At 42.9% G+C, this 12,767-nt stretch overlaps 1 protein-coding gene across 1 annotated transcript in view; it reads right to left on the minus strand.

Annotated features, from left to right (window-relative positions):
- The window catches only part of PKHD1 (PKHD1 ciliary IPT domain containing fibrocystin/polyductin), a 244,371-nt gene that overhangs the window by 92,052 nt on the left and 139,552 nt on the right, over window positions 1–12,767 (minus strand). Inside the window, exons 47-49 of the mRNA XM_069850843.1 lie at window positions 10,188–10,365; window positions 9,484–9,679; window positions 988–1,053 (exon numbers count right to left, since the gene is read on the minus strand). Of these exons, the coding sequence (XP_069706944.1) occupies window positions 988–1,053; window positions 9,484–9,679; window positions 10,188–10,365 (440 nt within the window). The remainder of the gene's footprint in view (window positions 1–987; window positions 1,054–9,483; window positions 9,680–10,187; window positions 10,366–12,767) is intronic.

Here is a 12,767-nt window from a genome sequence, read left to right on the forward strand (position 1 = left end):
GCTCATTCCCCAGATTTCAGCTCAGTCCAAAAGGCAACTTCTGAGCCTTGGCACTGGGGAAATCATGGGAAGAGTCAGGTTCACAAAACGTAGGTGCTTAACTCGCCTGCCTGATTGTAGACAGCTAATGAGCCAGCCTTCATAAATTAATTGCCCAAGTTTGTCCTGCACCAAGAGAGGAAGAAGAGCCTCCAGGGGGAAATCCTGCACACTAGCTCAGAGAGACCGTACGTAAGGCAGGCAGGGCCTCCCTCTGGAGGCCTCTACAAGCACCGACCTCTGTCCTGCCACTGCAAAGGAAATGCTGGCATCTTGTTGCTTGAGGAGGGCTTTGTTACCTATTGAAAACACAGGGGCAAGCTCATACCTCAGCACGGGGGACTAGACCCAGCTGAGTAATGTAGGAGGGTATAAAAACTCTTGGTTGCCAGCACAGGGAAACACAGAAAATTAAACCCAGATGGGGCTCCTTAGCACTGGGTCTGTCTTTCCGTTACTTGTTTGTCCAGGGGAAAACGCTCTGCAAAAGGTCTCTGAACTCTATTGCCACATAAATTATTAATGTTTTTAATAGACAACAAGGCAGCTTTGCAACAAAGACAAAGGTTGGGAGATCTCTGTTGTCTCTGGTGTATTTTTGTCTCACTCGATATGTAACTGTGCAGTAATGTCAAACTATTATACTAAGATCGCTATGGAGCACTAAAATACACTGGAATCTTACATTCTCTGTGACCTTTCTGATCTGCTGTGGTATTTCTTAACAAAAGTTTATAGTCTTTTATGCTGTGCAATCACACATTTATCATAAGCAATGGTATATATGGCTCCAAGAAACGCTTAAATGAATGCCAAGAACCCCTGTTGGGTTGATAGATGTACAAAATATTGAAGTGAAAAGTAGCAATCTATTGCCAAAAAAGCAGTAAAAAAAAAGAAATGGTGTCACTGCCAGACCAAGCCTTTCAGACACCGACTGTCACGTACCTGGGGTAGGTAAAGCTGCTCTTTCTTTCTCTGTCAGCGTCACCTGAATTAAGTCAGCTTCTGTGACTGAACACACAGAATTATAGGAAGTTAAAGCAAGGCCTTACACATACAACAACAACAAAATCATAGTATATTAATAGCCATGTGAATTTATAACAACATTTTACTTTTCTGACAAAAACTGTTTTTTGAGAATAACTATACATGTTTTCTAGACATTTTTGTCTTTTTTGTACTTCGATGAAGGATTAAACAAACACATTGCAATTTACAGATACAAAGGGTCTCAAGACAACTCATTAGAAACTGCTACAAGACAACACTCAACAATCAGAAATTCTAGGCTGGAACATGAATCTCGTTTATCCCACTATAAATCCACAGCAGTTCCACTAAGACAAGCGATATTACACAATTGGATGCATAATGCATTGACTGGCTCAAACGGTGAATTACTGCTTTTGTTTTGTAGTTTGGCTTCGATTTTTTTTTTTCCCCCAAATCTGGTATCTGAAAGAGATGCTTTAATTAGTCAGACTTTATAGAGTGAAGACAGCGACCCTGTGCTCTCTGCTGTGAAAAGAGGTCAGAAGCAATTATCACAGTTGTAACCTTTGTGCCAGTATAATGTCAGCAGGAGAAGGCCCAGGATAATGCAAATCACACTAAGGGAAGCAGGAAAAAACTGCTTCAGACTCAACTAAAAGGCTACCTCCTCTCACCTCCAGTGGCATATAAAGGCACTTCCTTTCAGTCATCAGCCTGGAACAACCACAGGTTAAAACAGAAACACTGACAAACAGATAAATCTCCTGCCCATTGCCCAACCCCTTATCGTGACCCTAAAATGTCATTGGAAGATTTTTTGGTGGTAGAAGAATTGTATAAATGAAGCCATTGTTGGAACTTTCCTCAGTTCCAGAACACTCCAGGAACTCTCCTACATGTGCACCTACCCACCCATGGGATTTCGTGCCGTATTGTAATTTACTTATCTTTAAACAAGTCTCTGTACTTTTAAATTGTGAGAACTGTCCTTCCCTACCTCCCTCCTTTTCTCCCAGTGCAACTGAGCACATTTAAAATAACTGAGGTTCATTAATTTTAAGTGTTCAATAAATTAGTATGAATAATCAAAAAACTTGATTCTTTCTGATAATTACTATTTGATGTCAGTTGAAAGCACTCAATTGAGTTAGCAGCATATGCTCCTATGCCAAATGAGGCTTCCATAATTAAATAGAAACTGATTCCATGAGGTTTTCTCATGTCTGATTAATTAGTAATCAGGTGCCTCAGCCCTGTTCTTCAGTGACACCTTCTCTCCTAACGGTAACTGTGATCTCATCCATGGATCAGTCAAACCAATCTGTCCCAAATCATCACACAGAGCTCAAACCCAACAGCATCATGGCTTCAGGTGGTCACAAGGTGAACCTCTGAGGAGAAACAAGGACATGACGGTGCTAATTTAAAGTCTTTGACAAAGAATTCACAGGGCTTTTAGACAATACCCTTCTATGGGTACTTTTATGGTTATGGTGGCCTTCCTTCTCATCTCATTTACAACAGGGCAAATCAGGAAGCAAAGGTGTTACTCCACTTCTAGGAAAAGTGAGAGAACCAAGCCATGACACTATCCTTTTTTTTGATTAATATGTTTTGTCAGTTTTTCGGGGGTATTTTTGCTTAGATTTGCAGGCACTACAGTGTGATCATCTAATTAGGGATGGTTGTATTGTTCAGAGAAAAGTTGTTCTAACTAAATCCTGAGGGGACATAAAACTTGATCAATGTATAGTACAGACCTCATGAAGGGGTTCAGTCCACTTACACAGTGAAGAAAGGAACCATTAAGGCTCGACTCAGTACAGTCACGTTTCTCAAAAGTTTCTCATATTTGAAGTGTCATCCAGCCACAGAGCATGACAATTCAAGCCAGAGCCACAGAGATGATCCAAGGGCTAGAATACCTCTGCTATGAGGACAGGCTGAGAGAGCTGGGGTTGTTCAGCCTGGAGAAGAGAAAGCTCCAGGAAGACCTCAGAGCAGCTTCCAGTACAGAAAGGGGCTGCAGGAAAGCTGGGGAGGGGCTCTTGATCAGGGAGTGCAGAGACAGGATGAGGGAAAATGGTTTTAAGCTGAATAAGGGGAGATTTAAATTAGACATCAGGAAGACATTTTTTGCTCTAAGTGTGGTGAGGCCCTGGCCCAGGCTGCCCAGAGCAGGGGTGGCTGCCCCATCCCTGGAGGTGTTCAAGGCCAGGTTGGATGGAGCTTGGAGCCCCTGATCCAGCGGGATGTGCCTCTGCTCATGGCAGGGGTGGAACTGGATGGGCTTTAAGGTCCCTTCCAACCCAAACCATTCCATGATTATAAGTCATTTATATCCTGCACACGAGTGCAGGACTGGGAGGCTGAATCCTGCACGGCCCTGCGACTTGTATAATTATTTATGCTGATGGGGTGTAAAGCACAATGTCTGTGAATCAATAGTTTCTGCTGCCATTTCCCACTAATACTCCTAAAAACTGTTCAAAACAGCAGAAATACAGGCATTGTGAATAATCAAGACTACAGTAACACAGTCCTTCTGGTTGTTTTGTTTTGCTGCCAAGTGTGTTATCACTGTTCCTGTGCAGGACAGGAAGAGATACAGGCAACACAGACGAAGGACGACATTAGTAAACATTGAATTAAGGTCACTCTTCACAAAATGCAGTTATAAGGCTCCAGGGTTTAGTTGTATAAAACCTTTATAAGGCTCATAAATTTTCTGTCTTATTACAGCTCTTCCTGGGTGTTTGAGCTGTGAATCATAAATATAGGCCTTCTTGACGATACTCCCGGTAACTCTCTTCTGGTTCAGGGCTCCTTAGGTGAACGTGAAGGAGGAGCAACTCAGTCTTTTATCAACATGGCAGTGAAGGAGAATTTTGCCTGTGGATATTAGGAAGGGATGAAACTGGGATAAATGGCTCCAATAGCCTGACTTACAAATAACAAGCAACCCCGTGCTACTTCACATCAACTGGGGTAACATCCATCTCGGGGAAATCAAGAGTTTTAGACAGCACAATCAACAACACTGTGAGAGACACCTCAAGAAACTGGAAGACCCAAGATAGGACATTTTGTCATGCTGTACCAAGGACTGTTACAGGAGGTACCCAGAAATATGGGGGACATGGCAGCGAGGAAAAGAGATGTAAAGGAAAAAAGAAAATATCTGGGCTAATGGACACTGATTCTTGCTTACAGCAGATTAATATTTACAGAGGTTAAGGCATGAAATTCCTTCTGCAGAGATGATGTAGTTGAAAGACCATCCCTGACAGGATAAGGACGTTTCATTGTGTTATTTCTGTAATGGCAACATTCTCTGGTCTCTCTGCTGCCATGCCAGAAAGACAGGAACTCACTCACCAGGAGAAGGTTGATTTTTCTCTTTGTGTCCTTTACCAAGGACACCTCTTTACTAAGAACTGACATTTAACTTCACAGAGACCACTGAGCAGCCCACATCTGGCCAACAGACCTTCTGAAACAACTGATACAGAGTGAGTTTCTTCCAGCTGGAAGACTCAAGCCTGTACAACCAGACCTCTCAAACAAATTAACTCCCTTCTTCAGGTCTTTCACCTAGGATTCTCCTTTACCCCTGAGCAATAAGGCTGCAGGAAATATCTTTGTTTCTTTATTTTCTATATTTTAATACTAGAAAGAAACATTCTTAAGGCCCTCCTATACAAAGTAATTACAGAAACCCACAGAGTGTGATGGAAGTGAGATTATTCTTTAGGAATTTAGAAAAGACAATACGTGTAATCAAATTATTTTTTTTTAAGAACTATGGAAACTTGCTTCTATGTAAACCTGCTTCTTACACAGCAGTAATATGAGGTTGAGCCTCAGGCCCTCTTAATAGCTCACACATGAGTAGCTTGAGCAAAGTCAGCAGGATAATGTCTCCATAAATGTTGTGTCTACTGAAAAATGTATTTAGGGTAAATAAAAAGTTTGATAATCCTTTCGGTGATGTTTTAAATAATGCTTACATCAAGCACTTCAATTTGAGAAAAAAAGGCAAGAGAAATCAGGAGACTGAGCAAGCCAACGCTCTGTCTCATTCCAAAAGAAAATGCTTTAAACAAGGGAACAGAAATGAAACGTCTCTCTAGTTTTCAGCCAGTTCCAGAAATGCCCAGAGACCTTAACCAAGGAGCAGTGCCATGCTGTGGCACCATATGCTCATATTTGTAACAGACTTAAAAAGCTTATAACGTTATTATCGTAATTTACACAGGATATTTCTCCTAAAAATATCCCAGATGTCCCAGTGTGATACTTCTTTCCACCTCCCCTGTTTCAATAAGGGTTTTTTGATTCAGCATGGTCTGTTCCAGTTAGGACCACTCTCCTGAAACATGGTTGAGGCACACCAGCTTCAGCCAGCCACATGCCAGCTGCAATGCCCATCACAGAGCTTTGAGGGATACCTCTCTCAAGACACAGGGTGCTCCAGAGAAAACCAGGATGATGCTACAAAGACTGAACAATCTGAGAGCAAAGATGCAATGTAGAAATGACTGGCATGGGATGCTCCAAGCTTTCTCACCTTCCTTTCACCAAGCATCCAGCAGGAACATGGGTTTATCTGTCCTTCAATGCCAATTCCTGTAAAATTGTCTGAACAGATTATTTCCAAAGGGACTCATAGGCTGGTTCACAGGGTTTCATGTACAGAGGTAGAATTGAATACTTTTTTTACCAGGATCATTGAATAGGTGCCCACATAGCAGAAGCGCTCTCCATTACAACTGTTCATCCCCCTTCATCGTCACCTTTGTTGTCCCATGCCGAGGTCTAATTTACAAAACTGCAAGCGTGCAAAGCATCATGGCGACTTAACTCCTTTAATTCCCTCCATACGGTATATTCTCTTGCCTTTTGTGTTAGACAGACCTTTATTTCTCCCCCAAAGATAAACAAACCCTTGCGTGACGCCAAGCGATTTTGGGTGGAAGGGGGCATGGAGGAAGCCTAACGATGCAAACTGCTGGCCAAGGTGGCTTCATTCAGCTGCCCGCTTCATTTGAATAACAATATCTTCTCAGTCATGGGGGCTTCTCTCCCCTTCCCCTCCTTTTTTCCCCCATGCAGGCCTGAGCAAAAGGCTGTGTGAATTCAGGAGCCTGCTTGTGAATGAGCCGGCATCTGATCCGTATTTACTGACGTTAATTTTGGATGTAATGCACCCCTGCTACTTCCCCACAGTTTGCCCTAAAAGGCTTTTTGATGGGCACAAAGGTAGAGGGTCAAAAGTAAGTTGACCCCTGCCAGAATGTACAATTATTGGAAAGAGGCGGTACACCAGCAGCTGTCGAAACCCCACTGGCACGGCCAAGTCCTTCCAAAAGTCGGAGGATGACTAATACGCTCGAGCTTCCCCCTCCGCCCTGGAAGAGCCGGCTACTTTCTGCAGGAAGAATTATGGCCCTCCTGAGCAGCTGCAATAATTGTCTTCCCATTGTCCCCCAGCCCTCCCTCTGCCACCCCCTACAAGTGGGCATTGTCAGTGTGGAGTCAAGTGATTTTATGCTTGGGCTGATGCAGTTTGCACCCAGCTGCCCGACTGCTGACACACGAGCAGCGAGAGGGGGGACCCGCGTCTGCGAGACGGGACTTGGACATACCAGACCTTTTACATAAGTCAAACAGGAACAAATGACTCTTTATCAGCCCCTGCTCCCTTTGAAGTGGCGGCTGCTTATAGGCCCTTACAGCTTTTCCTCCTTAGCCCGAGCAAACATCCTCCTTTTGATATGCTACATGCTCATTATCTCTGCTCCATTTAATGATTTTTGATTGAAGGGTGGCAATGCAGTTGCCAAGAGGGTAGTTAAAGAGGCTCCGCGCAGTCAGGACGACAAGAAAGGCTTTCCTTGTGCAGCAGCCTAAATTTGGAGTTTCTTAACAGTGTGTTCTTGTTCTTAGCAGCAGATAAGGGCTGAGCGTGAAATTCTTAATTAAGCAGTAAATAGAGAGTGGGGTGTCAGCAGATGCAGCCTGTAGCCATGGAGACCAAGTCAGATGAAGAAGGGAGCTGAGACTCAATGCCGGCCCCGGGCTCGGGCATGACTGACAGCTGAAGAATCCGACAAAGCTTGTAAACGGGATTAATTAGTCGTCTAATTATTTCATACAGTTAAATGTAAATAAAAAAATAAAAAGCAGCCTGCAGAGCTAGGCAGCAACGTGTTCTGAAGACCAGACGTTGAAGTACTGTCCTCTCTGGGTTGGTGCATGGATCGGTGGGGTTTTAAGACCAGAAGGGACTATTGTGGCAGCCTTCTCTGACCTCCTATGGAGCATGAATCTCGCCCCATGAGGTTTCTAATAGCTTCTCACAGAGCTGGAGCATATTTCTCTGAAAAGACAGCCGAGCATCATCTAAGGACCCTGAGTGATGGCAAGTCCACCACATGCCATGAGTCTGCTCTGACGGCTAATTATCCTCACCCTCTCAGCCTGCACAGCAGAGATTGGAAGAGAACTGAAATGGCACACTAGGGCTAGGGATCTGCTCACCTTGTTTCAGGCTCTTACCTTACAAACAGCTTTAGATACTAGGTACCCAATGCTGAATTATCGATCTCACTGCTATAAAAGTCCTTGCTGAAAATGCTCATAGCATGAATTATATCTTAGGTGTTTTCGTACATTTCCCCTTGTGTACTCTACATGATTGTTTCTCTCTGCATTAAAATGAGAAACAACAAGCAGCTCTTCATATTGAAAAATCAAGAAGAAAGGAAGACAGGAAAAGGACAATAAAGTATCCACAATGTGAGAGTGATATATATTGGCCAGATCACTGCCCCAGTTCACCACCTCCTGTATTTCCCACAACAGCACAAGGCCAAGAAATAGGTGTCAACTTCTGAGCTTTACCATGCTGCCCTGTGTATTGAAGTGCAGGTCAGGATATCCAAATGGTTAACAGCTGACTTTCCTATTGAAAGAACAAATTCACACTGCCAGTACACCGAAATAATATAAACCCTGTATTTCTGCTTTCAGTAGATTCCCAGAATGATCCTGGGCTGGACTGAGACTCAACAGCTGCATTTATACTAGCCAATCTATATTTATACCTATACTGTTTCTAAATAGTGCTGGGACACGGAATGAAGAGCTGGACCCCAATATCTACATAGTTATAATGCCAGATGAGTTCCTGGCACATCTTTGACACAGACTAACACACTCTCCCAAATGGAGATCTTTGCAGTTTGGGAGTTAGCATGGGGTGGGGATCTTTCCCAATTTGAAGCCTGGGTGCATCCAGACTGTTTTGAGAGATAAAAAGTTAAGCTGTATGGACACAGTCTGTGCAATGCCAGCTGGCTGCAGGGCCAGAGGTGGATGCAGCAAGTGTGATCCTCGGACTGAGGTTAAGACATGGTCTTCCCCACTTCTCCTCAAATATATTCTCTATGATTTTCCTTGCAGTCAGACAAAGATCAGTGGATTGCCTGCTCTCACTCCTGCCCCATTTTCCTCTCAGCTGTCCCACTGATTGTTTTAGTTGCTCATTCTTAAACAGGTCCTACGTGAGAAAGCCATTTGCATGCCATCTCATTGATACACATCAAAAGAAATTAATTAAAATTAAAATTAGATGGATGATAAAATTCTTTGTTACTGTGAAAATCAGCATATTTATACTTCAGCTTCCCTGTATGACAATCATAAAGGATAAGCTATTCTTCTCAAAGGTACTGAAACGCTTTTGTGATTGTAGGTTCTACTAGTATTAAGAATGGCAACAATCATTTCCTTGCTTTTTACATATAGAACTTAGATCATCACAAAATGGTTTGCCTGAGAATGGGAAAAAGAAAATGTCCCAAATGTAAATGAATAAATGAAGCTGGAAGTTATTGACAGTCTCAATAAATATCAGTAAACTTCTGAATTTCTTAAGACAGTGACCACTGCACTTCATGATCTAGTATACAAAGCCAGCATACTCCAATGTAAAGAACTATGGCACCTTTGAAAGCTTACACAGGAGAAATCCTTGCTCAGTAATCCTGTTGCCTTCCACAGGCTCAGTCTAGGCAGTTTGCACTTGATTTATTAATGATACATGCGATATGGGACCAGCTGACAACAGAGGTCATCAGCGGAATTTAGTGCCTTTTCCTCTCCAAAATACCAATTCAAATTATGTCACATCACCCATTATTTATGACACATTCCTTTTGCTGACAGATCAGGCACCAGATAGAATAGAGACAGACATGATGTGCCTCTATCTACCTATTTTATTGATCATATTGAAGGACCTCTCACCTATCGGTACGCCATTGAAACACAACCTTGTGTTTAAGACCTTACGTAGGTCAGAGGTTTAAATTACAAAGACACCAGCTCTGTCACCAATCTGGAACAAAAAGATATGTTACAACCCTCAACTGCACTCACCCAGATAGGTCAGCTTCCTCAGCCTGCTGTCGAGATACCAGTCACAGCCTCTGTGCTGACCGTATGAAGGCAGCAACTGAAGTGGCTCTCCAGTCCTTGTCCCACAGGTCACCACAACCTCAGGATGGGCAGGAAGATCGTTGTGTTCCACCAGCAAGTAATTCCCAGTCATGAAGTTGCTAAATGTCACTGAATACTAGAGAAGAGGGAACAAAATAAGCATGCCCGTGCCTGAGATTAGAGCTCCGCGGAGTGCAGTATAAAGTGATAGAGGACAGTGCTCCTCACATGCAACATATTCTCTGGAAAGATGTGTATTGGAAACATGGAAGAGACATGTAAAGTTAAGCAGAAGGTGATGGTGAATGTAGACAAAATCAACTCGCCTCATCACCTTTAAAAGTTATAGAGGAACAACACCTTCTGAAAGCCATGCCTCGGTATGTCTTAATGCACTATAAATTTTGTTGATTCCTAAGAACCACACTGAACTTTCATCTAAGATGTCCAAAAACATCTTCCTGCTCCAAGTTCCTACTGAGAGCTTCAAGGACTAGGTCATCATACGTAAGCCCTGCCTATAAATAAATAGAGGTTTTCTCAGTGCACTTAACGCTTTTTTCCCTCCCTCCAATCAGCCAGAAAGATGAAAGCACAATTATGTCTTCCAAATACAATTCCGAAATTATAAATTCCTGTGTTACCTGGAGCTGTTTGCTGACCAAAGGGTTGTCAAATGTCAATGTGTAAGTCTCCTTATCCAAGAGGAGAACCATCCAGCTGTACAGGTTTGATAAATTATCGGGGACGTAATTGACTGTCGTTGTCTTATTCCTACTGTCTGTCACAGTTAAATTATATGGAATGTCTGGAGCCTCTTTTCTAGAGGAAGAAAACATAATCACATTTTTTCTCTGAACTCTGTCATTTTGTAACCTTTACAGTTCTGTTTTTATTTGAATTACAGCAGCATATGCTGGCTTTTCCAGTATGTGACTGCATTTATGTAATTCTTTATGAATAGGGTAAGAAATGATGCCTACCTGAAGTGCCATAAAAAGAGAAAGAGAGACAAAGGGTGGAGGAATAAAAGCACAGAGGAGCAAAGTTTGTAGCGTAGCATAGCAATAGCAACAGCCAAAGTACCAGCTCCTGCACTGCTCCCACAGCCACCAGACTCAAGAGCCTCACGTTCGTGAAACTTGATAGAGTTTCCCGATTGCTCACTTATATTTGAACATTCAAAACGCTGAAAGTGCAAAAATCCTGTGCAACTTAAAAAACTGCTCTGCGCCCTGATTGTCATGCAGTACAAAGCAGGAGATGTTGCAATGCTGAAAACCTTCACAAAGCAAGTGAGTTTCTCATGCTGCAGGATCTCTGAGCATCCACACAAAAACTCACACCGTGTTTGGACTAGAACTTTGCACTTCTAATTTGTGTCCAATCTATGCAGAGAAAAAACTCACCGAACAGATCTACAGTGGCAATGATATCATGAGTGGGCATAAACCCTTTAAATTTAAAGCATCTGGAGACCTTTCTCCACTAAAAATAGAAAATAACACAGGGAAGCTGGGAGAGGTGTAACAACCCACCTTAACTTCCTCTCCAGGAGCAGAATCCATCTTTCTCCTGTACATAGACTTTTATCAAAGAATGTTAAACCAATACTGATAACCTGAACCTCTGTCCAGAATAGCCTCTTTCTGCTAGGATTGCCAGTTTCCCCAAGGTGGAAGGCTGTGGGTAAAGTCCAGAGATACAGGATACTCTGCTTTCAGAACTGCTTTGCTGAAGGCAACAAACTACGTGAAGTTAAGGCTGCAATGGAGCTAGTCCTTCTGATGTTCAAACATTGAACATCCACTGTTTCTCCACATCTGATCGATCAGGGACATTTCACGACAAGCCACTTCTTCCAAACTAAGATCTTACCTCCAGTTCTCAACATCTTGCTTACCCGCAACAACTGATGGAAACCATAGTTGAAACCATATTCTGTCTCGCTACACTGTGTTATTGCTTCACATCTGAATGAGACTGGGAAGGTTTCCTCTCCTTCTAGAGGCAACAAGGAGCATCAGGGTCCTCCACAGAATGTCAAATGTGAGGTGGGTTAAAACATTCTCTAGAGCTGCTGTTTTTCCATGACCTGAATGAATTTGGGTGACAAGACTTAAACATTAGAAACTGCATTTTGATATCAAGAATCAGGAAGAATAAATCTTAAGCCTAAGAGCCTGCTCCCTGTCCCACTAGAGCACACTCATGCACAGTCTGCCTAAGCTTTCTGAGAATTTGATTTGCTCTATTGTGGCACTCTTCTCAGCAGCAACCAGCAGAGATTCTTCCTCATCCTGAGCATGATCCTAGTTGGCTTGCAAAGGGATTGGTGCAGAGTTTTCTTTGCCACTAAAGATACAGGAGGAGCTCTGATAAAGTATCCAAAATTCTAGCAAGAGACTTGGCTATCACCACCAGCATCTTCCATCCCTGGCCCTGCCAGCACTAGACATGCTTAGAAGGAAATTGAGGCTGCAGCTGCACAACTGCAACTCACATTTTTTTTTCCTGCTTCTTGCATTCTTCATATTACACCTAGGGAATTGCTAGGGATCCACGTTCCAGGAGTGCAGATCTAATTCTCAGCTGGGGAGAGGCATTGCTGGCTTGCCAGGTACCCTGGGGCCACCATCCTGCTATAAAGATGAATGCAGCAGATTTATGCGTGCATCAGGAGCTGCTGCAAGATCAAGGCAAATGGGCAGTTTCACCTTTAGTCCACTTAGTTTTGGCATTTGAGCTGAAACTAAGCTTAAAAAAAGCCCTCTATAAAGCATATCTAAAATTGTAATTCTAAATACAAGAGTATTAGCCTACAAACAGACATCTTAGCATTTTGCCCAGCCCTCCAGAGTGGCAATGGCTTGCTTACCTAAGGCACACCATGCTAAAACGTGTATCACCCTGCAATCTGCCTGCTCGTATCTGCAATTTTAGGGTTTTTTTCCGCTTGCAGCTTTAGAGACAATATATAATTACAATAGGAGCCATCCTGGGGGAGGGCTGCCTGCAGGTTTGGGGTTTTTTTAATTTAAAATTAGTTCTGGTTGGTCTGGTTATTTTGGTGGCTGTCACTTTGGCAAAGGACTTTCTGGTTACCCAGAAACATTCAGCTGAGAAACAGCAATGGCAAACAGGAGCAGTGTGAATCAGCAGAGAATCACTCAACCAGAAGATATTGGCAGACCAATGAACCTGAGTGGAAGGAGTTTATAAGG

Source organism: Phaenicophaeus curvirostris, chromosome 2 (genome assembly GCF_032191515.1).
Source record: "Phaenicophaeus curvirostris isolate KB17595 chromosome 2, BPBGC_Pcur_1.0, whole genome shotgun sequence".
Taxonomy (NCBI): domain Eukaryota; kingdom Metazoa; phylum Chordata; class Aves; order Cuculiformes; family Cuculidae; genus Phaenicophaeus; species Phaenicophaeus curvirostris.